The sequence below is a fragment of the Agelaius phoeniceus genome, chromosome 30, assembly GCF_051311805.1.
Source record: "Agelaius phoeniceus isolate bAgePho1 chromosome 30, bAgePho1.hap1, whole genome shotgun sequence".
In the NCBI taxonomy this organism is placed as follows: Eukaryota; Metazoa; Chordata; class Aves; order Passeriformes; family Icteridae; genus Agelaius; species Agelaius phoeniceus.
The window spans coordinates 5,973,621-5,998,206 of record NC_135294.1 but is presented as its reverse complement, the minus strand read 5'-3'; the positions used below and the strand labels follow the sequence as shown (position 1 = coordinate 5,998,206).

At 53.3% G+C, this 24,586-nt stretch overlaps 1 protein-coding gene across 4 annotated transcripts in view; it reads left to right on the top strand.

The window, feature by feature from the left end:
• SLC4A5 (solute carrier family 4 member 5) overlaps positions 1 to 24,586 on the top strand; it is a 51,817-nt gene that overhangs the window by 12,397 nt on the left and 14,834 nt on the right. For 2 of the 4 annotated variants that reach the window (XM_077191612.1, XM_077191613.1), the window contains exons 1-6: positions 16,130 to 16,429; positions 19,346 to 19,475; positions 20,651 to 20,811; positions 21,546 to 21,701; positions 22,804 to 22,899; positions 23,802 to 23,857. In XM_077191612.1, the coding sequence (XP_077047727.1) occupies positions 16,402 to 16,429; positions 19,346 to 19,475; positions 20,651 to 20,811; positions 21,546 to 21,701; positions 22,804 to 22,899; positions 23,802 to 23,857 (627 nt within the window). In that variant the 5' untranslated portion in view covers positions 16,130 to 16,401. Of the gene's footprint in view, positions 1 to 2,402; positions 2,457 to 3,166; positions 3,284 to 10,419; positions 10,526 to 13,260; positions 13,354 to 14,060; positions 14,250 to 16,129; positions 16,430 to 19,345; positions 19,476 to 20,650; positions 20,812 to 21,545; positions 21,702 to 22,803; positions 22,900 to 23,801; positions 23,858 to 24,586 lie in introns of those variants that run through there. The other 2 variants (XM_077191610.1, XM_077191611.1) reach the window with 2 other exon arrangements.

Here is a 24,586-nt window from a genome sequence, read left to right as displayed (position 1 = left end):
CCCCGTGTTTTCCCCGTGTTTTCCCCGTGTTTTCACCGTGTTTTCCCCGTGTTTTCCCCGTGTTTTCCCCGTGTTTTCCCTGTGTTTTCCCTGTGTTTTTCCTGCAGTTTTCCTGCTGTGGAGGGGATGAGTTCCGGGACTGGGAGGTGAACCAGTACCACCGGTGCAACGGCAGCGGCGCCCTGGCCTGCGGGGTGCCCCACTCCTGCTGCGTCCGAGGGGTGAGAGGGGAAAACATCCCAGAAATCCAGGGAAAACATCCCAAAATCCCTGGGGAAAATATCCCAAAATCCAGGGAAAACATCCCAAAATTCCAGGGGAAATATCCCAGAATTCTCCTCTGCCCCACTCCTGCTGCGTCCGAGGGGTGAGAGGGGAAAACATCCCAGAATCCCTGGGGAAACATCCCAGAAATCCAGGGAAAATAAACCTCCCAGAATCCCTGGGGAAAATATCCCAAAAATCCCTGGGGAAACATCCCAGAATCCCTGGGGAAACATCCCAGAAATCCAGGGAAAATATCCCAGAATCCCTGGGGAAAATATCCCAAAATCCTAGGGAAAAGATACCAAAATTCTGGGGAAAGTATCCCAGAATCCCCGGGGAAAATATCGCAAAATTCCAGGGAAAACATCCCAAAATTCCAGGGAAAATAATCCTCCCAAAATTCCAGGGTAAATATCCCAGAATGCCAGGGAAAGTATCCAAAATTCAAGGGAAGATATCCCAGAATCCCTGGGGAAATATTCCAAAAATCCAGGGTAAATATCCCAAAATTCCAGGGAAAATATCCCAGAAATCCAGGGAAAATATCCCAGAATTCCAGGAAAAAAACCTCCCAAAACTCCCAGGAAATCCCCTCCAAACCTTTGCTAAAAATTTGTTTCACCCAACCCCGAAATTTGGGTTAAAATTGGTTGAATCCAGCGCTGCTCCAGGATCCCACCCCAGGGTGAAACCCCAGGGTCCTGAAAAACCCCAAAGACCCCAAAGAGCCCAGGAAAGTTTGGGATTAGTCCCGGAAAGGCAGCGAGGAGAATTCCCCATCAATCCCTCACTGCTCCTAATGGGAAAAGAGGTTCAATTAGGCTGATATGCAAATGAGATGCAGATTTGAGCTCCTCTCTAATCAAGGCCTTGATTAAGGATCCCGAGGCTCCTGGAGATGGAATCAGGGGTTCCTGCAGGGAGCTTTTTTTGGGTTTTATTTTGGACAGTTTGGTAAAAAATAAAACCTGAGCAGGGGGAAGGGAGAGGGAAAATTCCTCCTGATCCAGAGGGGGAGAATCTGGGAGCTTTCTTTGGGAATGCTGGAGGAGGCCTTGGAGCAGCCTGGGAGTTTGGGATTTTGGGATTTTGTCCCTGGTGTGGGGTGGGATTTAGGGCCCCTTCCCACCCAAACCACTCCAGGATTCCCTGAGCTGGGTCTGGAGGGGGCTCCAGGAGGAAAATCCATGGAATTCCCATGAATCCCTGGAATTCCCATGAATCCCTGGAATTCCCGTGGTTTTTCCAGGAGGGAACGGCCCTGCCTGTGGCTCTGAGGGGTTTTTTGGGAGCTGAGTCCTCCCCAAAGGCTCCGGAACCTGGGAAGCACCAAAACCTTGGGATGGATTTGACCTCGTTCCTTAAGGAACCAGGCCCAGAATTCCAGGAAAAGAACCAGGAGAGCCAAATCCCTTGGGAATTTCCTGGCCTTGAATCCCATCCCATGGGGACGATTCCCACTGTCCCAGGGATCCCAGGGCAGCCCCAGCTCCTCTGGGAATTCCATCCCAAAATCCCCAAGTCCCCAAATCCCATTTCAGTTTCCCCCTTTGGAGCCATTCCCGGTGTCCTGTGCCTCCATCCCTGATCCCAAACCCCTCCCAGCTCTCCTGGAGCCCCTTCATGTCCTGGAATGTTCTGGAAGCTCTCCCTGGCATTTCCCTGTTCCAGGGGAGCATCCCCAGCTCTCCCAGCCCGGCTCCAGAGTCCTGGAATGGTTTGGGTTGGGATTTGCCCTGAAGGCGCCTCAGCCCCAGGGACACCCCACATTCCAAGGGGCCCCTCCAGAATTCCCAATTTCCTTTGGATTTCTGCTGTTTTCCCGGGATAAACTGGTACCCTTTCCCAGGATAAACCCCTCCCTTTATCCCGGGTTAACCCCTCCCTTTATCCCGGGTTAACCCCGCCCCTTTATCCCGGGTTAGCCCCGCCCCTATCCCGGGTTAGCCCCGCCCCTTTATCCCGGGTTAGCCCCGCCCCTTTATCCCGGGTTAACCCCGCCCCTTTATCCCGGGTTAGCCCCGCCCCTTTATCCCGGGTTAACCCCTCCCCTTTATCCCGGGTTAGCCCCGCCCCTATCCCGGGTTAGCCCCGCCCCTTTATCCCGGGCTCACCCGTGCTGTTTTTCCCCGCAGGCTCCCGGGGCAGTTGTGAACACCCTGTGCGGGTACCGCGCCCTGGACAAGGAGGTGACCTTGGAATTTTTGGGAATTCTCTGCTCCTTTCCCCCCCAGATCCCAAAAACCAAACGCTCCCCGCAGGAATTCCCCTTCCCCAGCTGCTCCCAGCTCGGTTTTGGGGCTTTTCCCTGGGATTTTGGGGCGCTTTTGGTGCCCTGGGATTCTCACCTGGGAGTGGCCTCAGCCCTTCCCAGCGGGAAAAGGATCGAGGGATCAGCTCAGGGCAGAAATGTGGGAATTCCCTGCAGAAATGTGGGAATTCCTGGTGGCAGAAATGTGGGAATTCCCTGCAGAAGTGTGGGAGTTCCTGGTGGCAGAATTCCCTGCAGAAATGTGGGAATTCCTGGCAGAAATCCCAGCAGAAATGTGGGAGTTCCTGGCAGAAATGTGGGAATTCCTGGTGGCAGAATTCCCTGCAGAAATGTGGGAATTCCTGGTGGCAGAAATGTGGGAATTCCTGGCAGAATTCCCAGCTCGGGCAGCCCCAGCTGAGGGGATTGGATGCTCCAGGAGCTCTCCCCGAGCCCCAGAGTTGGGATTTAATCCCACCTCAGCTCCAAAACTTCCTTTGGGAGCACAAGAACAAAATTCCCTCCCCTGGGGCGGCGATTTGGGTCCGAAACCCCAACCCGAGGCTGTTCCCGCCGAGATTCCCGGGAAAGCTGCGGAAAACCCCCAGAATTCCCGGGACTTTGGGATCCTCTGTCTCTGCTCCGCAGCGCCTGGAGCTGCTGGGCACCATCCACGTGCGGGGCTGCATCCACGCCGTGGGGCTCTGGCTCAAGGACAACTTCCAGGCCACCCTGGCCATCGTCTGCGCCCTGCTGCTGCCCCAGGTACGGCTGCAAAATTCCCAAATCCCGGCTGCAGTTCCCAAATCCCCGCTGCAATTCCCAAATTCCCAGCTCTAATTCCCCAATTCCAGCTGCAATTCCCAATTCCCAGCTGGAATTCCCAAACCCCAGCTCTAATTCCCAAATTCGATCTGCACATCCCAAATCCCAGCTGCAATTCCCAAATTCCCACCTGCAGTTTCCAAATTTCAGCTGCAATTCCCAAATCCCAGCTGCAGTTCCCAAATCCCCGCTGCAATTCCCAAATTCCCAGCTCTAATTTCCAAATCCCAGCTGGAATTCCCAAATCCCAGCTGCAGTTCCCAAATCCCAGCTCTAATTCTCAATTCCCAGCTGCAATTCCCAAATCCCGACTGCAATTCCCAAATCCCAGCTGCAGTTCCCAAATCCCCGCTGCAATTCCCAAATTCCCAGCTCTAATTTCCAAATCCCAGCTGAATTCCCAAATCCCATCTGAATTCCCAGCTGGAAAGAGCCCCCGGGATCAGGGGTGACCCCGCAGTTTTGGGGTTTCAGCGCCGAGGGCTCGGCTCCTTTCCCTGCTGGACGGGGGGAAAATCCTTTGGGATCCCAAAAAAATCCTTTGGTGGGGCAGGGAAAGTCATCCCGAGGCCTGGTCCATTAACAGCCGGCGGCTAATTGGGAATGCTAATGGGGAATGCTAATGGGGAATGCTAATTGGGAACGCTGATGGGGAGAAATCCACGGGAATCCGAGCCCTGATGGGTCTGGAGTGGTTAATGGGGAATGCTGGGGGTGAAAACTGGGAATGCTGATGGAGCTGGAGGGGTGCCTTAATGGGGAATGCTGGGGACAAAAATCCCTGAAATGCTGGGGACAAATCCCTGAAATGCTGGGGACAAAAATCCCTGGAATGCTGGGGACAAAAATCCCTGGAATGCTGGGGGCAAATCCCGGGAATGCTGCTGGGTCTGGAGTTGCTCCCATGGCTGGGGGAATCCATCCCGGCCCTTTTGGAGGTGAAAACCCCGATCCCATGGGAGAGGTTGTGTTCATTTCCCCCCCGGGCCGGGCACAGGCTCCGCCTCCATCCATCCCTGGAATTCCCTTTTTCCCATTCCTGCGCTCCCACCCTGCTCTGTTCCCTCCATCCCCCACATTCCCTGCCCCTCCCAGCCTCCTCATCCCAAAATCCCTCCTGCCCTGGGGCTGCCTCTGCTCGATCCCGGCGTTTCCAGCCCATCCATCCATCCATCATCCATCCATCCATCCATCCATCATCCATCCATCCATCCATCCATCCATCATCCATCCATCATCCATCCATCATCCATCCATCCATCCATCATCCATCCATCCATCATCCATCCATCATCCATCCATCATCCATCCATCCATCCATCCATCCATCATCCATCCATCCATCCATCATCCATCCATCATCCATCCATCATCCATCCATCCATCCATCCATCATCCATCCATCCATCCATCCATCCATCCATCCATCCATCATCCATCATCCATCCATCCATCCATCATCCATCATCCATCATCCATCCATCATCCATCCATCCATCCATCATCCATCCATCATCCATCATCCATCCATCCATCCATCATCCATCACCCATCCATCATCCATCATCCATCCATCCATCATCCATCCATCCATCCATCCATCCATCCATCCATCATCCATCCATCCATCCATCATCCATCATCCATCATCCATCCATCCATCATCCATCCATCCATCCATCCATCATCCATCATCCATCATCCATCCATCCATCCATCCATCCATCCATCATCCATCCATCCATCATCCATCATCCATCCATCATCCATCCATCATCCATCCATCATCCATCCATCATCCATCATCCATCCATCCATCCATCCATCCATCCATCCATCCATCCATCATCCATCCATCCATCCATCCATCCATCCATCATCCATCCATCCATCCATCCATCCATCCATCCATCCATCCATCCATCATCCATCCATCATCCATCCATCCATCCATCCATCCATCATCCATCCATCATCCATCCATCATCCATCCATCATCCATCCATCCATCCATCCATCCATCATCCATCCATCATCCATCCATCATCCATCCATCATCCATCCATCCTTCCATCCATCCATCCATCATCCATCCATCATCCATCCATCATCCATCCATCATCCATCCATCCATCCATCCATCCATCCATCATCCATCCATCATCCATCCATCCATCCATCCATCCATCCATCCATCATCCATCCATCCATCATCCATCATCCATCATCCATCCATCATCCATCCATCCATCCATCCATCCATCCATCATCCATCCATCATCCATCCATCATCCATCCATCCATCATCCATCCATCCATCATCCATCCATCCATCCATCCATCCATCCATCCATCCATCATCCATCATCCATCCATCCATCATCCATCCATCATCCATCCATCATCCATCCATCATCCATCCATCATCCATCCATCCATCCATCCATCCATCATCCATCCATCATCCATCCATCATCCATCCATCATCCATCCATCCATCCATCCATCCATCATCCATCCATCATCCATCCATCATCCATCCATCATCCATCCATCCTTCCATCCATCCATCCATCATCCATCCATCATCCATCCATCATCCATCCATCATCCATCCATCCATCCATCCATCCATCCATCATCCATCCATCATCCATCCATCCATCCATCCATCCATCCATCCATCATCCATCCATCCATCATCCATCATCCATCATCCATCCATCATCCATCCATCCATCCATCCATCCATCATCCATCCATCCATCCATCCATCCATCCATCCATCCATCCATCATCCATCCATCCATCCATCCATCATCCATCCATCATCCATCCATCCATCATCCATCCATCCATCCATCCATCCATCCATCCATCCATCATCCATCCATCATCCATCCATCATCCATCATCCATCCATCATCCATCCATCCATCCATCCATCATCCATCCATCCATCCATCATCCATCCATCATCCATCCATCATCCATCATCCATCCATCCATCCATCCATCCATCCATCCATCCATCCATCATCCATCCATCCATCCATCCATCATCCATCCCTGTCCATCCATCCCTTATCCCTCCATCCCTGTGAATTATTCCTCCCTCTGTCCCATCCATCCAGGCGCGGGGGCGGCCGTTCCCTCCCGGCAGCGTCATTCCCGCTGATGGATGAGCCCATTCCGTGAAAAACGCGGAATTTTCCTCCAGCCGGGCGTTTTCCAGGCCGGCACCTTCATCTCCCGCTGACAGGGATGGAGAATGTTCGATATTTCCTTGCAAGATTAATTTGGGATTTGTTCCTTCTCCAGTCTCCCCCGCGGCTCCGGGGGTTTTGCGAGCGTTGTCGGGGTGGGAAAAGGGAATGAAAGGGATTTGGGATTTTTCCATCCGAGCTCTCCAGAAATCCCAATTTAGGGAATGGAAAGCCAAAAAGTGAGGGGGGAAAAGAAACCCCAATTTGGGCTTTGTTAACTCTGGGAAAGTTCAGCATTCCAGGATCCGGCCAGAACTGGGCAGTGTTCCCAAATTTCCATGGAAAAGGGATTTTGGCAGGGAATTTGGGGAAACATCCATGGGCTTCCCTTTTCCACTGGAAAATGGGGTGAAAATGGAACTTTGGGCCTTTTCCTTCATTCCTGAGCCCTTTTCCCAGAGGAGGAGGAGGAGGAGGAGGAGGAGGAGAGGATCTGTCCGTGGGTTCCCAGGAGGATTTGGGGCCATTCCAGCCCCAATTCCCAATGGAAAACTGATCCAAAGGAGCCAACAGAGACCCCACAAGTTAAGCTGGACTTTGGGATTGAGCTGGGCCTTGGAATTCTCCACGGGAAACAGGGCTCAGGTTTAGAGGAACCACGGAGTGCTTTGGGTTGGGAGGGACCTTTGGGACCGTCCCATTGCATGGAATTCCCAGATTTCCACTGGAAATTTTATGGATTCCCATAAACTCCTGGGATTTGTGGATTTTTAATGGATTCCCATAAACTCCTGGGATTTGTGGAGTTTTAATGGATTCCCATAAACTCCTGGGATTTATGAATTTTGATGAATTCCCATAAACTCCTGGGATTTATGCATTTTAATGGATTCCCATAAACTCCTGGGATTTATGCATTTTTTATCCCAAAGCTTCTGGGATTTATGGATTTTGTATGGATTCCCAAAAGCTCCTGGGATTTATGCATTTTTTATGGATTCCCAAAGCTCCTGGCATTTATTTACCCCCTGGACAAATAAAAAATCCTCTTCCATGGATTTGCACCCCTCGGGCACTCAAACCCCAGCCTGGAAAGGGTGGAATTCCCTAAATTCCGAAGCCAACAGCTCCTGGCTCCCAATCCCAGGGAAAATTCCGTTTTTTGCTTTTCTCCCGGCCTCAGCCCTGCTCCGCTTGTTGCGTTCCCGTTTTCCCCGGCGGTGCCGTAACCACGGAGCCGATATTGGATCCATCCATAACCCCCGACAGCTCCGACAGCTCCGACAGCTCCGCCCGCCGCGCGCGGCCCCGGGGACCGGGAACGGGAACGGCAAAGGGGCCTGGGATCGGGGCCGAGGCCTTGGCGCGGCTCTGTTCCCGTTAATTCCCCGTTTGCTCTGGGATTTGGGATCTCGGATGGTTTTATTCCCTTTTATTCCCCATTTTCTCTGGGATTCATGACCTGAGTGAAGCCTCTGGGTGGTTTTATTCCCTTTTATTCCCCGTGTTCTCTGGGATTTGGGATCTTGGATGGTTTTATTCCCTTTCCCCATTTTCTCTGGGATTTGGGATCTTGGATGGTTTTATTCCCTTTTATTCCCCATTTGCTCTGGGATTTGGGATCTTGGATGGTTTTATTCCTCATTTTCTCTGGGATTTGGGATCTTGGATGGTTTTGCTCCCTTTTATTCCCCATTTTCTCTGGGATTTGGGATTTTAGGTTGTTTTATTCTGGGATTCATGATCCTGACTGAAGCCTCTGGATGGTTTTATTCCCTTTATTCCCCATTTTCTCTGGGATTCGGGATCCTGACTAAAGCCTTTGGATGGTTTTATTCCCTTCCAAAATTCCCCATTTTTTTCTAGGGTTTGGGATCCCTGTGGAGGGGTTTGGATGGTTTTATTCCCTTCCAGAATTCCCATTTTTTCTGGGATTCCTCAGCAGAGGAGCAGGAGCCATCCCTGCCCCAGACCCAGCTCTGTTTCCATGGAATTCACACACAAATCCTCCTCGGAGGCAAAAATGACAAATTTGCCCCAAATCCCACATTTCAAAGGGTTTCTCTGGCTCCAGGGGATCGGGATCGGGATTTTACTGGGGCCTGGTGACAGTTCCAGAATGGGAATGGGGCTGCAGCTGACATCCATGGAAATGGGATTGCAAAGCTGAAATCCCAAAGGATTCGCTCTGGGTGGGGATCAGCACAATCCCATTATTATCCCCTTATTAATTATCCCCTTATTAATTATCCCCTCATTAATTATCCCGTTATTATCCCCTTATCCCAGTGCTGTCCCCGGCTCTCCCAGCAGTTCCTGCAATCCCAGAGCCCTTCCCAAAAACCCCAGCCCGGGTGAGGCAGCTCGGCCCAGGCTGTGGGGTCACAGGGAATGCCCAGGGATTCCCAGGTTCTGTGGGTTCTGTGCAGCCCATCCCAGATTCCAGGGGCAGGTTTGGGGTTTGGACGGGATTTGGGGACAAATATTGGAACATTCCTGGAACCTCCAGGTCCGGGCTGGACTGGGAATTGTCCCTGAGCCCTTTGGGATGTCCCTGATCCTTTTGGGGTGTCCCTGACCCCTTTGGGGATGTCCCTGATCCTTTGGGGATGTCCCTGATCCTTTTGGGATGTCCCTGATCCCATTAGGGGTCTCCCTGATGCCTTTAGGGTGTCCCTGACCCCTTTTAGGATATCCCTGACCCTTTAGGATATCCCTGTCCCCTTTTAGCATATCCCTGTTCCCTTTGGGGTCTCCCTGACCCTTTTAGGATATCCCTGTTCCCTTTCAGGATATCCCTGACCCCTTTGGGATAATCCTGACTCCTCTGGAGCGTCCCTGTCCCCTTTTAGGATATCCCTGACCCTTTTATGATATCTCTGACCCTTTTAGGATATCCCTGTCCCCTTTGGGGTCTCCCTGACCCTTTTTAGGATATCCCTGTCCACTTTAGGATATCCCTGACCCTTTTAGGATATCCCTGACTCCTCTGGAGTGTCCCTGGCCCCTTTTGGGATATCCCTGTCCCCTTTAGGATATCCCTGACCCCTTTGGGGTCTCCCTGTTCCCCTTTGGGGTCTCCCTGTTCCCTTTGGGGTCTCCCTGTTCCCTTTGGGGTCTCGCTGACCCTTGTGGGTCCCTCCCCAGGTGCTGGGGCTGGTCCTGGCCTGGCTGCACTGGCAGCAGCTGAACCAGCTCCGCTCCCGCTGCGATTCCGTGGATGCCGGGCCAGGCCCGGGCGCGGCCCCGCTGGACCTGAGCGGAGCCGGCTGCTGCTGGTGCCTGCCCCGGGAGGGCGGCTACGGGAACACCGGGAATAACGGGAATAACGGGAACAGCGGGAATAACGGGAACGACGGGAATAACGGGAACACCGGGAACAACGGGAATAATGGGAACAATGGGAACGACGGGAACAGCGGGAACACCTGGAATAATGGGAGCAACGGGAACGACGGGAACGGCTGGAACGACGGGAGCAACGGGAACGATGGGAGCAACGGGGACAGCTGGAATAACGGGAATAACGGGAACAATGGGAACACTTGGAATAACAGGAATGACAGGAACGACGGGAGCAACGGGGACAGCTGGAACGATGGGAACAACAGGATGGAATGGAACAACGGGAACAACAGCTGGAATGGTGGGGACACCAGGAATAATGGGAATGACTGGAACAACGGGAACAACGAGGACACCAGGAATAATGGGAGCAACGGGAACACCGGGAATAACGGGAACACCTGGGATAACGGGAATAACTGGAACGACGGGAGCAACAGGGACAGCTGGAATGGCAGGAACAACGGGAATAACGGGAACAACGGGAACACCAGGAGCAACAGGGATGGCGGCTGGGAGGAGGAAGAGGATGAGGAGGATGAGGATGAGGAGGAGGAAGGAGCCGCCTGCCTCCTCAGAGTGTGAGGAGCACTCGGACTCGGAGCAATCGGATTCGGACTCGGAGCACAAGGTGGAAAAATGGGATTTTTCCTCTGGGGGCCTGGATTTTAATCTTTGGGAAAATTGTAAAAAAAAAAAAAAAAAAAGGGATTTTTGTTCTCACCTTCCATTGGGAAAAAGTGTAAAAAAAATGGGGTTTTTCCTCTCAGGTTCTGGATTTCCTCTGGGCAAAGTAGGAAGAGATGGGATGGGATTTATTGATGTTCCCATAAAAGGCTGCAGGGAGCAGGGCCAACCCTGAATTCATGGGGTGGAAGGGAAAATGTGGAATTGGGAACAATCCCAGGGGCAATCCTGACCCTAAACCCAACCCAATGGAAATCCTGACCCTAAACCCAACCCAATGGAAATCCTGACCCTAAACCTGCCCAGGCTGGGGGCGATTCCCTGGGGGCTGAGCCCGGCTCTTCAGGGGGTTTGGGATCATCCCATGGATGGGGGTTTGGGATCACCCCACTGCTGGATTTGGGATCACCCCACTGAGGGGATTTGGGATCACCCCACTGAGGGGATTTGGGATCATCCCACAGCTGGAACTCCCTGCCATTCCCTGAGCTCCAGACACAGGAACCAGAGCATTTTCCCTCTGGAATCCCCCAAAACCGATCCAAAACCCAGAGAGAAAAATCCCCCAGAGCCCCACAGGCCCAAACCCCGCAGCTTGGGGAGGATTTCCCACATCCCAGCGATCCCACATGGAAACCCCATCCCCGTGTGGGGCCGATCCCGTGGCTTCCCTCCCTCCCTCCCTCCCTCCCCCGAGCTCCCGTGATGCTCCGGCCGGGATCGATCGGGATCGGGATCGGGATCGGGATCGGGGCCGGCGCTTTGGGGTCGCTGGGATGTTGGCAAGAGCAGCTCTGACTCCTGACAGTGCCAGCTGCCCCTGACCCCACAGCCCGAGCCCAAAGCTCTCTCTGGGGAGCTCCAGGTGAGTTTGGGAGGGGAAATCTCCTTTTTGGGGAAATCTCCTTTTTGGGGAAATCTCCTTTTTGGGGTTTCACGGGGTCGGGGGCCGTGCTGGGCTTGGCTTTCCCTGCCCGGATTTCCGTGGAATTCCAGTTGGGTTTTCCAGCTCTAACTCCTGCTCCTGGTTGGGTTTTTAGGGATTTAGGGGGGCGAAAGCTCCGTGTGGGAAAAATCCCAGATTGTCCGAGCCCGGAATCGATCGGGAGCCTCCATTTAACCGTGCCTGACAAAGCCTGGCTTTACCCCGGGGCTTCTTTGTGCTTCCCAGCTCTTCCAGATCCCCAAAAAATCCCATTTTATCCCAGAATTATCCCAGCTGGAAGGGCCTGTACCCCAATCCATCATCCAGGAACCTGCCGGGATTTCCTGGGGCTTGGGATCCTTCATCTTTTAAAAGGTCATTTTTAGAGTAAAACCATTCCTGGGGGTCTTTTCCTGCTTTTTCTGCTTTTCCAGCTTCCTAAAATCCCCAGGGTTCACCCTGGAATGGTTTTTTGGGAAGCCAAGGCTCATGGATAAACCTTATCCCTAAAACTGCCCAGTTTGGGGTTTCCCTCCTGAGGAAAAACCCGAAATTTTTTGCCCTTAAATTAAATCAATCCTGCCCAAAACCGTCAGATTGACGGAAAATATCCCAAATCTTGGAAATCAAATGGAAATCAGCTGGGATGGGACTGGAGCTGGACTGGGACAAACTGGATTTGAATTGGACTGGGATAAATGGATTTGAGTTGGACTGGGATAAATGGATTTGAGTTGGACTGGGATAAACTGGATTTAATTTGGACAGGGATAAATTGGATTTTCCCAGGTAAAAGGGAATATATCCCCACTGGGATAAATGGATTTAATTTGGACTGGGATAAATTGGATTTTCCCAGGTCAAAGGGTCAGGGATCCCCACCCCGCCAGCCCCAGCGGTTTTGGCCGTTGCCGTTTTTGAGGTTTTGGGCCGGATTTGGGGTTTCTGTCCCCGAAAGAGCTGGAAAATGCAGGAATGTCCCTCGGGATCGCCCTCCGAGTGACTTTGGGAGCATCGACCGGGCGGGAATGGAAACAGCCGCGCCCGGGCAGCCGAGTGTGAAAGGCAATCGCTGGAGCTCGGCTAATTAGGGAGCCGTTAATTAATGCATCAGCAGCGTCCCTGGCAGGTCCCCACCGGGATCAGAGCGGGAAACGGCTGGAAGTGGAAAGGAAATGTGGGATCAGGGGTGGGGAAAGGAAAACTTGGGGTGGGGAATCCCTCTGGGGTGTGTGGGGTCACCCCAGAATTCCTGGAGATTCCAGGGAAACGTGGGATCGGAAATGGGGAAAATCCCTTTGGGTCACTCCGGAATAATGGGAAATTCCAGGGAAATGTGGGATCAGGGATGGGGAAAATCCCTTTGGGATGTCTTGGGGTCACTCTGGAATAATGGGGGGCTCTGGAATTCCTGGGAATTTGTGTCGGGAATTGTGCCAGGCTCTGGAATTTTTGGAGATTTGTGTCCAGGGATTGTGCTGGGAAATCTCTGGAATGTTCTCCTGGTCCCTCTGCCCAGCAGGGATTGGAGGGCAGGAATGGGATCCCAGGGAAATCTCGGGAATGTGGGGAGGGGAGAGCGGGGCTGGCACAGGAGGGGCCCGGGGGTCCCCACTGGGACATTCCCAAGGGAAAGATTCCAGAGCCGGGAGCTCCTTCCCCTCCCAGACCCCATTAAATCCCAGATCCACCAAAATCCCAGATCCCATTAAACCCCGGATCCCGCTCAAATCCCGTTCCCAATCGTTCCCCAGCTCCCCCGAGCAGCCGGACCATGCTGGAGGATGAGGATGGGATGAGCGAGCGCGGCCTCGGCGGCTCCCGGAGGAGATTCGAGGATGAGGAAGGTGAGAGGAATCCCAGGAATGTCCTGGAGATTTAAAAAAATTTTTAATTCCAATTATCGCTCCATCCACATCACTTTCACCAGGAATTTTTCCAATTTTTTATTACAATTTCTTTCCGCCCATGCCATTTTCACCAGGAGTTTTTCTCCCTAAAAAGTGAATTGTTTATTATCGTTATCTCTCCATCTAGATCATTTTCATCAGGAATTTTTCCTCCCAGAAAAATGAAAATTTTTTTTATTCCAATTTTCTTTCTATCCACATCATTTTCACCAGGAAAATGAATTGGTTTTTTTTCCAGAAAAATGAATTTTTAATTCCAGTTATCACTCCATCCACATCACTTTCACCAGGAATTTTTCTCCCTAAAAAGTGAATTTATATTATATATATATATATGAATTTATATTATATATATATATATAAATATAAAAAAGTGAATTTATATTATATATATATAAATATAAAAAAGTGAATTTATATTATATATAGTTATCTCTCCACCTAGATCATTTTCATCAGGAATTTTTCCTCCCAGAAAAACCCATTTTTTGCTGAAATTCCCCCTCCACGTAGATTCCTTCCACCAGGAACTTTCCTCCCACAAAAACAGAATTTTCCCACCGCATTTATCGCCCTTCCCGCATCATTTTCCTCCCTGGAAAAACAGGAATTTCTTTTTAACCCCTTCCTCTCCCCGTCCCCAGACTACCACTCCATCTACATCGGGGTGCCGGTGCCGCGGGGTTTCCGCAGGAAGCGGCGGCGCCGGCGCTCGCCGGGCTCCAGCCGCGACCGCAGCGGCAGCGAGCGCCACTCGGGGCCCCGCGAGCCCTCGGACACCGACGAGGGCCAGGGCTGGCCCGAGAGCGCCCACGACAACGCCAGCAGGACCAGTGAGTGCCCGGCACAGCGCCCCAAATCCGGGCTGACCCGCCCCTGCTGGGTTTGCTGGGGTGGCCTTGGAGGGGTCCCTGATGGGATTGGGGCTCCCCACAACCTTCACACCTCGGTCCCCATGGGTTTGTCCCAATTAAATGGCCTTGGAGGGGGTTCCTGATGGAATTGGGGCTCCCCACAACCTTCACACCTCGGTCCCCATGGGTTTGTCCCATTGAAATGGGGTTGGAGGGGGCTCCTGGTGGGATTGGGGCTCCCCACAACCTTCACACCTTGTTCCCAATGGGTTTTTCCCATTGAAATGGGATTGGAGGGGGTTCCCTGCTGGGATTTGGGTTCCCCACAACCTTCACACCTTGTTCCCAATGGGTTTTTCCCATTGAAATGGGGTTGGAGGGGGTTCCTGATTGGGGATTGGGGTTCCAGACAAGTTTGGGAGTCTCACCTTGTTCCCCATGGGTTTTTCTCAGTGAAATGGGATTGGAGGGGGTTCCCTGCTGGGATTTGGGTTCCCTACGACCTTCACACCTTGTTCCCCATGGGTTTGTCCCAATTAAATGGGGTTGGAGGGGGTTCCTGATGGAATTGGGGTTCTACACAACCTTCACACCTTGTTCCCCATGGGTTTTTCCCATTGAAATGGGATTGGAGGCATTTTCCTGCTGGGATTGGGGTTCTCCACAGCCTTTGGGAACCACACCATGTTCCCGATGGGTTTTTCCCATTGAAATGGGGTTGAAGGGCTTTTCCTGCTGGGACCAGGGTTCCAGACAAGCCCCAGGGATCTCACCTCATTCCCAGTGGGTTTTTCCCATTAAATGGGGTTTGGATGGAGTTTCCCCAGCGGGATTGGGGTTCCAGGCAGCTCTGGGGAGTCCCAGCGCGTTCCCATCTCCTTAGGGCAGATCAGCATTTCCCGAGCCCTTCCTGGGCTGGAAATTTGCATTCGGGCTCAGGCCCAGCCAAACTTTTCCCGGTTTTGTTTCTTTTGCATGGGAAGAGGATTTTGATTTGCTGGCAGCTCCTTGGTGCCCGAGGCGGAGGCGGGAGCAGGGGCACGGCCCTTCCTCCCTTTGCCCTCCTTTTCCCTGATTTTCCTCCTCCTTTCCCCCCTCCTTTCCCCTCTTTTTCCTCTCCTTTTCCCCCTCCTTTTCCCCTCCTTTTCCTCCTCCTTTTCCTCTCCTTTTCCCTGATTTTCCTCCTCCTTTTCCCCTCCTTTCCCCCTCCTTTCCCCCTCCTTTTCCCCCTCCTTCTCCCCTCCTTTTCCCCTCCTTTTTCTCCTCCTTTTCCCCTCCTTTTCCTCCTCCTTTTCCCCTCCTTTTCCCTGATTTTCCTCCTCCTTTCCCCCTCGTTTTCCCCCTCGTTTTCCCCCTCGTGTTCCCCTCGTTTTCCCCCTCCTTTCCCCTCTTTTCCCCCTCCTTTTCCCCTATTTTCCCTCCTTTCCCCCTCTTTTTCTTTTATTCTCCCCTCCTCTCCCTTCCTTTCCCTCCTTTTCCCCTTTTTCCTCATTCCCCCTCCTTTTCCCCTCTTCCCCTCCTTTTCCCTTATTCTCCCCTCTTTTCCTCTCCTTTTCCCTCTTTTCCCCCCTTTTTCCCCCTCTTTTCCCCCTATTTTTCCCCTCTTTCCCCCCTCCTTTTCCCTTCTTTCCCCTCCTTTTCCCTTATTCTCCCCTCTTTTCCCCCCTTTCCCCTTTTCCCCTTTTCCTCCTCCCCACAACCCCAAACCCCACTCAGCCGTAACTCCAGCCCACTTTGATGGGCATGGACCCAAACCCTCATTTTCCAGCTTAAAAAAAAAAAAACCCCAAAAACCCCAAACCCCCAACCCCACCAATCTCCCTCATCCCTGTCCTTTGTTTTCCCCCCCCACCCTCAATTTTGGGGTGTCCGGGGCGGGGAACGGCGGCGGGGGCGGCCCCGGGCCGGGGTTTGGGCTCTGCGGGCTCTTCCCAGCGCATCCCGGCGCTCGGGCACTTCCCGTCATGGGAGCCCAGCGGGGCAGGATTTGAGGCCGTAATCTGCTCCCTAAGCCGGGACCTTGGCGAGCTGCGGTGCATAAAGGAGAAGGGAGCAGGGGGAAAGGGAAACTCGGGCCCTCGGCGGCGTTTCGGGATCGCGCGGAGAAACTTTGGGGTTAAAGCGGGGAGAAATGGGGGAAGAGATGGAAACAACTCCAGGTAGGGTCTGGGGTTTGTGTTTTCCAGCGCTGTGGTGGGAGAGGGGAAAAGATCCTTGGGGTTTTGGGTTTTTTGTGTGATTTTTTTCCTCGGAAAAGCAACTTTGGGGCTTCTAAAAGGGCAGAGATCCAAAGCTCACCCCAAAAAATCAATGGGGGAGCTCCTGCTGCTCCTCGGTGGAAAAGTCTATTTTTGGGAGGGTCAGAAATACCCCAAAGCTGGGGATTTGGAGCAAGTTTATCCCATGGGATGTGCAGCCCACTCTCCTGGTTGGGGGGGCAGTTTTGGGGACTTGGCTGAGGCAGGAAAATGCAGGGAAAAGCTGTGGAGAATCCATAGGAAAATGCAGGGAAAAGCTTTGGAAAATCCACAGGAAAATGCTGGGAAAAGCTGTGGAGAACCCCCAGGGAAATGCAGGGAAAAGCTGTGGAGAACCCCCAGGGAAATGCAGGGAAAAGCTGTGGAGAACCCATAGGAAAATGCAGGGAAAAGCTGTGGAGAACCCATGGCAGCCCCTGGATAAGGCTGGACTTTAAACCAGGCTTAGTCCTGGCAGGATTGCAGAGCCCCAGCAGGGCTGCATTCCCTGATTTCCCAATTTGATCCCAATTTTGTGGGAATTTTGGCTTGGAAAAGGGTCCCCAGGCGAGGTTTGGTCACTGGCCCGGGGCTGGGATGTGAGGAGGCAGCTGCACCTCAGATAAACGGGATTTAAATAGGGATTTAAATAATTCTTGTCCTATTTCCCATGGAAAAGATCCTGAATATTCCCTGGGAATCTGCAGTGGCTGAAATCCCAGAGTTTTCCCATCCTAAAACCCGGATCAGGGAGCTCTGGATCCCCCCCAGGAGCTGATTTTGGGGTTTTTTGGGGGGATTTGTGTCACTTTTCCCCTCTCCAACCAGCACCTGCTGCTTCCCGGGGTTTTCTGTGCTGGGTGGAATTCCCAGGAATGAGAAACCCCAAAGCAGGAGGGGCTGGGAGCTCTCCCAGCCGTGGAATTGCTCTCCAGGTGAACAAATCCCAGGAATTTTGGCCGCCTCGGGGAGGGAGGGAGGCAGAACTGGGAGCTGCACGTTGGATTAGTTCCCTAAAATCTGGCAGGAGAAGGAAAAGAGGACAAAAAATCCCTTTCTGTAGGGGATTTCTCTCGGTTTTTGGGGTTTCAGGGGTGGCAGAGACCCCAAAAATGAGGCCCTGGGAGGGTGAGGAGGGAAGGATCCATCCTGAGAGAGGGAATTTGGGCAGAGCTGGGGGCAGCCACCCCAAGATCCAGGGCAGGAATTCCAAATCCCATTTTTCCCACCCAGGACAAGGATTTCCAGCAAAAATCCCCATTTGTTTTGTGCAGTAGCTCATTAAATTTGTGGGTTTTGTTTTGTTTTTTTGGGAATTTTGGGGTTGGCAGGGGAGGTTTGACCAGAATTTCACCCATTTCATCCCTGTTCCGAGAACAAGCCCAGGCTTAGGGAGCCTGAAACCCTCCAGGCACGGAGCCCAGCCCCAGAATTCCCGGGAATATTCGGAATCACAAGAAGGGATTTGTGGGAATGGCAGCAGGGCTGGACCTTGGCAGGCTTTGGGCTCGGCTTAGAGGGGCTTAAGGGGTTTAAGCAGGCTCAGCCTAAAGGGACATGGGGACATCCCCTCCTCTGGGGACGTGCAGGAAAAGGGGCAGAATTCCCATTTCCCCCCCTTTATCCACAGCAATTTAATTCATCCCTGATTTATTATTATTATTATTATTATTATTATTATTATTATTATTAATGCATTACCCAGCTTTTTGATCCCCAGATTTTGCCCCAGAATTCCCATTTTCCCCCCCATTTATCCGCAGCAATTTAATTAATCCCTGATTTATTATTATTATTATTATTATTATTATTATTATTATTATTAATTATGCATTACCCAGCTTTTTTATCCCCAGATTTTGCCCCAGAATTCCCATTTCCCCCCCCTTTATCCACAGCAATTTAATTAATCCCTGATTTTTTATTTATTATTATTATTATTATTATTATTATTAATGCATTACCCAGCTTTGCGATCCCCAGATTTTGCCCCAGAATTCCCATTTTCCAAGCCTGGATCATTCCTTGAATCGGGAAATAGAGGATTTCATTCCAAACACTCCATTCCCATGGATTTCATGGCTTGGATTTCTCCCCAAATCCACCAAATCTGGGAAGTTTTGCCAGAAAAAAAAAAAAAACCCTGAGGATGGAGAGGGTTAAGAACAAATCCAACTTTTTTTCCTTTATTTTCCTGGGATTTCTTCACCCTCCCGTGGGCACTGGGATGGAAAAGCCTCGGAGGGCGCCGGGATCCCAAAACCACCCCCAGGTTGCTCCCAGGCCATGAACGCTGCCCCTTCCCAGGAAAAGATGGAATTTTCCCTGCAGGAATGATGGATTTGTGTCATTGCCCCTGGGAAAAGGGGGAAACGCCAAGGCTGGAGAAGGGGGAGCTGTGGGAGGGGAAATTCAGGATAAACCTGGGACATGGGCACAGGGAACTCCTGGAAAGGGAATTTGGGGGGAATCGGTCCCTGGAGCTTCATCCTGCTCCTGCTGTCCCCAGCATCCCCCAGGGGATTCGGGATGGGATCACTGGGGGCTCCCCCATTCCCTCAAACATTTCCCCCCATTTTCATCCCTTATTTTCTTATCCCAAACCTCGCCCAGGGCCTTTCCCTGCAGGATTCAGCAGGATTTCCCATGGAATTCCAGCACAGGGAATTCAGGATGGGATCATTCAGAATTCCCCCATTCCCTCCAACATTTCCCCTCCATTTTCATCCCGCTTTTTTTTCTTTTTGCCACCCCAAACCCCCTCCCCATTTTGGGGCCGTTCCCAGCGGGCCCATCCCAGTTTTTCCCCCGGAATTCCAGGAGTTTTTTCCCCTCCAGTGTCGCCGGCCGCGGAGCGGCTCCGGTACATCCTGGGGGAGGAGGAGGAGGCCCCCAACCCCACGCTGTTCACGGAGATGGACACGCTGCAGCGCGACGGCGACGACATGGAGTGGAAGGAATCCGCCAGGTCAGGGGATCAGGAACGGGACGGGGAGCAGGGGAGGGGGGAAAATCCCATCCCAAAAAGATGCCATCCCAAAAAAATCCCATCCCAAAAAGATCCCATCCCAAAAAGATCCCATCCCAAAAAAATCCCATCCCAGAAAAATCCCATCTCAAAATAATCCCATCCCAAATAAATCCCATCCCAAAAAAATGCCATCCCAAAAAGATCCCATCCCAAAATCCCATCCCAAAATCCCATCTCAAACTCCCATCCCAAAATCTCATCCCAAAATAATCCCCTCCCAAAATAATCCCATCCCAAAATCCCATCCCAAAAAAGGGAATTCGGGATGCTGGGAGCAGCAGGAATTTGCCGGAACCTCGGCCAAGGAATCCCGGGATGCCGATGGCAGCGCAAAGGCGCTGCTGGAGCCGGGCCCCAATCCCACAGGGATTCCCAATCCCACAGGGATTCCTGCCCCAATCCCACAGGGATTCCTGCCCCCAATCCCACAGGGATTCCTGCCCCAATCCCACCGGGATTCCTGCTCCCAATCCCACAGGGATTCCTGCCCCAGTCCCACAGGGATTCCCACCCCCAGTCCCGCTCTCCATCCCGAGCTCCCTAATGACCCAAATTCCTTGGAAAATGGGGCAGAAGGGAGAGGAAAAGCGACCTAATCGGCTTTGGGGCAGCGGCGGCGGCGCTCAGCGGGAAGTTTGAATCCCATCCCTGGGAAAGAGGAAGGGTTGGAGACCGGGATTCTCCAGAGAAATCAGGGATGGGAGGTGTGGGGTGGGTCCAGGTGTTGTGGTTTGGGTTCTGCTGGGGCTTTTCCTCCACCCCAGTGTTCCCAAATCCCACAGGAGTGATTTGAGGAGGGCAAAATCCATGGATTTGGGTTTCCTGGTGGGACTGGGAGCTTTTCCTCCATCCCACAGCTCCCAAATCCCACAGATACAATTTGAGGAGGGCGAAATCCATGGATTTGGGTTTCCTGGTGGGATTGGGAGTATTCCCTCCCCTCCAGAGCCCCGCAGGCAGCACTTTTGGGAACGACTCCCCCAGATCCTCCCTTCCCAGCCCAGATAACGAGCATGAACTCTGCGAGACGAATGAATACAGGCCCTCCAAGCAGGGAAACCCCCCAGGGAGGAGAAGCCATTCCCAGCTGCTCACACCTGCCCCCGTTCCAGGTGGATCAAGTTCGAGGAGAAGGTGGAGGAAGGTGGCGAGAGGTGGAGCAAGCCCCACGTGTCCACGCTGTCCCTGCACAGCCTCTTTGAGCTGCGGACGTGTCTCCAGACGGGAACGGTGCTCCTGGACCTCGACGGCTACTCCTTGCCCCAAATCATCGGTAGGAGCTCCTGGAGGGTTTTCCCCCACCGTGTCCTAAAATGGTGGGAATGGAGTTAAATTCATTTTTTTCCTGAATTTGTCCAAGAACGAGCAGAGGGAGGAGTTGGGAGCCATCAGCGGCTTCCCGAAATGTTGTGTTGAGGTTTTTGGGGGGATCTGGGGGTCTCTGCTGAAGCAGCAGATTTTGGGGGGGGGGGGGGGTTTGGGGTCACCCCTGGGTCACCAAGGCTGGGTGTGTGCAGATGACGTCATCAAGGAGCAGATCAGGGACGGGCTGCTCAAGGAGCAGATTTTGGGGGGGTTTTGGGGTCACCCCTGGGTCACCACAGCCGTGTTTTGCAGATGATGTCATTGAGAAGCAGATTGAGGATGGGCTGCTCAAGGAGCAGATTTTGGAGGTTTTTTGGGGGTCACCCCTGGGTCACCATTATTCATGTGTTGCAGACAATGTCATGGGGAAGCAGATCGAGGACGGGACATTTTGGGGAGGTTTTGGGGACATTTTGGGGAGGTTTTGGGGGTCACCATGGCCGTGTTTTGCAGATGATGTCATTGAGAAGCAGATCAAGGATGGGACATTTTGGGGAGGTTTTTTGGGGACGTTTTGGGGAGGTTTTGGGGGTCACCACCTCTGGGTGTTGCAGATGATGTCATTGAGGAGCAGATTGAGGATGGGACATTTTGGGGAGGTTTTGGGGACATTTTGGGGGTCACCGTGGCCGTGTTTCGCAGACGATGTCATCGAGAAGCAGATCGAGGACGGGCTGCTGAAGCCGGAGCTGCGGGAGAAGCTCAGCTTTGTCCTCCTGCGCAAGCACCGCCACCAGACCAAGAAGCCGATCCACCGCTCGCTGGCCGACATCGGCAAATCCGTGTCCTCCAACACCGGTGAGCCCCGGGCAAGGCAGGGACGGGGCTGGGGACACTCACCCGGGGAGGGTGGGCGGGAAGGGCCCCAAAATTCTGCCCTGGGGGGTTTAGGGGTGGGGGTCAGCGAGAGCTGGGGACGAGGAGGGGCTGGGGACAGGGACAGCGCTGTGTGAGGGATGTGGCTGTGGCAGGGACAGTGTCACCATCTGGGGACATCACTGAGTGATGGCATCGTTGTGTCAGGGGCAGGATCACGGTGTGGTGGTAATGTCGGTGTGTGGTGATGTCATTGTGTGATGACATCATCGTGTGAGGGAGAATGTCATTGTGTGATGACATCACTGTGTGATGACATCATTGTGTGATGACATCGCTGTGTGAGGCCATCACTGTGCAGTGACATCACCCTGTGGTGACAATGCCATTATATTATTATTATTATTGCATATATTATTACATCACCATGTGAGGACAATGGCGCTGTGTGATGATGTCACAGTGGAGTCAGTGGCACCGTGCAATGACAGCGTCACTGTGTGATGGCATCACACGAGGACAATGGCGCAGTGTGGTGTCAATGGCGCCGTGTGATGACGTCACAGTGGGGACGATGACTGTGTGATGATGTCACTGTGGTGTCAATGGCACTGTGTGATGACGTCACAGTGGGAACGATGACTGTGTGATGATGTCACTGTGGTGTCAATGGCACTGTGTGATGACGTCACAGTGGGGGCAGCAGGTGATGATGATGTCACCGTGTGATGACGTCACAGTGTGCTGACGACGTCACGGCCACACGAGGACGATGGCGCTATGTGGCGCCGGGCTCGGTGCCGCTCGGCTTTCCTGGCACGGCGGCCGCAGACAAATCCGGTCTGGCCGCGGCTGATCCCGCCTGTCCCTGCCCTTACAAAAGGGGATTTGGGCCCGTTCCCGATTGTTCCCTGGGGTTTAGCGGGAGGTCACTCGCTGCAGCTGGCACTGAGCTCCAGCAGCTCCTGGGAGCATCCCGGCGTTCCCAATGGGCCCTGCCGTGGCATTTCCAACGGGATCCTGCTGTGACATTCCCAGTGGGACCCCATCCCCATCTCACCCCTCTCTCCCCCTCTCTCCCCAGCCCGCAGCCCCGTGCGGGGCCCGGCCGCCGGCGCCGCCTTCCACCGCTCCACCGAGGACCTGCGGCTGCGGCAGAGCGCCAGCTACGGCCGCCTGCGTGAGTCGGCACGGCCCTGAACCAACCCGGGCACCACAGCCTGACCCGGGGCACCACGGCCTGACCCGGGGCACCACAGCATTCCCTGGGGCACCACAGCCTGCCCTGGGACACCAGAACATTCCCTGGGGCACCAAATAATTCACTGGGGCACCAAATAATTCCCTGGGGCACCAAATAATTCACTGGGACACCAAATAATTCCCTGGGACACCACAGCCTTCCCTGGGACTCCAAATAATTCCTTGAAAACCAAATAATTCCCTGGAACGCCAAACGATCCCCCAAGACACCGAATGATTCCATGGGACACCAAATAATTCCCTGGAAAACCCAAATTCCCAGCCCCAGGGGGCAGAGAGGGAGCTTGAAATGAGGTCCCACCACGGCCACCACCCCTGAAGTGCAGCAGGGAATTTGGGATGAGCTGGTGTGGGGTGGAGGAAAACATTCCTTGGAGGCTTTAGGGAGGGAAGGAACGGCGCTTGGAGGAGGCAGGGAATCCTAAGAGATTGCTTGGCTGGGAGAGGGCGGCTGGGAAACCCCAAACGAGCCCTGGTTTGTGTGGCTGGGCCTGGAAATGGTCCCATTTATGGAGCTCTGGGATCATTAGGGGTGGAAAAGCCCTCGGAGGTCACGGAGCACCACGATGTCCCCAGGTGCCACCTCCAGAGGGTTTCTGGACCCTTCCAGGGACGGCGCCTCCATCCCTGCCCCGTGCCAGCCTTTCCGCCTCTCACAGGAGGAATTTCCCCCAGTTCCTGGGTTTTCACGGCGCTGCTGCTGCTTTGCAAGCCCGGGCACCATCTCCAATATTTCATTCCTTGTCCCAAATCCTCCCCGCCGGGTTTTCTCCTGGCTCCTGGGGCGGCTCCTCCTCACCTTCCCTCCCTTCCCTCCAGGTCACGCCCAGAGCCGGAGCATGAACGACATCTCGGACACGCCGAGCACTGACCAGGTACCCAAAATCCCAAAATCCCAAAATCCCAAACCCCAACACGATCCCTGCTGGGCTGTTGGGTCCATGTGAGCCGTGCCCGGGTCGATACCCACACAAATTCCTAATTAGGGCAGTTAATTGCTGTATTGGTGCCCCTGGGGAAGCTGCCCCAGAGGTGACACCTGCGCTCTCAGCACCGAGACAGGGACGAGCCAGGAGCCCAAACCCACCAGGGTGGGGCAAAAATTCCCTCCAGATCTGCAGGGAGCTGCTTGGAAATGTGGGAATCCCAAAGGGAGAGGGTGGCAAATCCCATCCGAGCTCTGGGGCTGCAGCTCTGGGGCTGAGGGGCTGGAATTTGGGGTGGGATCTGCTTTTTCTGGGGGTTTCCCAATGCAAAGCTCAGCCCAGAGGCCATGGGGGGCTTTTCCTTCTGGGATTGCTTTTAGGAGGGAGCTGGGAGGCAGCTCCAGGCTTGGGGAGGGGATGGATCCATGGGATTTTTGTCCCCTTCCCATCCCAGACTCTTTTTGTGGGAATGGTTGGTTCCTTGCATGAGCTTTGCTTCGTTTCTGCTCCTGGTTTCACCATAAACCAAGGGCAGAATGGGTTTTTAGGGAATGGGGTGGGGTTACAACTTGCTTTGGGATTTTAGGGAATGGGATAACCACGTGCTTTTCCCCCAGGATGTCCTCGCTGGGCTTACCTGGAGCGATGCACCTTAGGGCAAGCCCAAACACAAGAAAT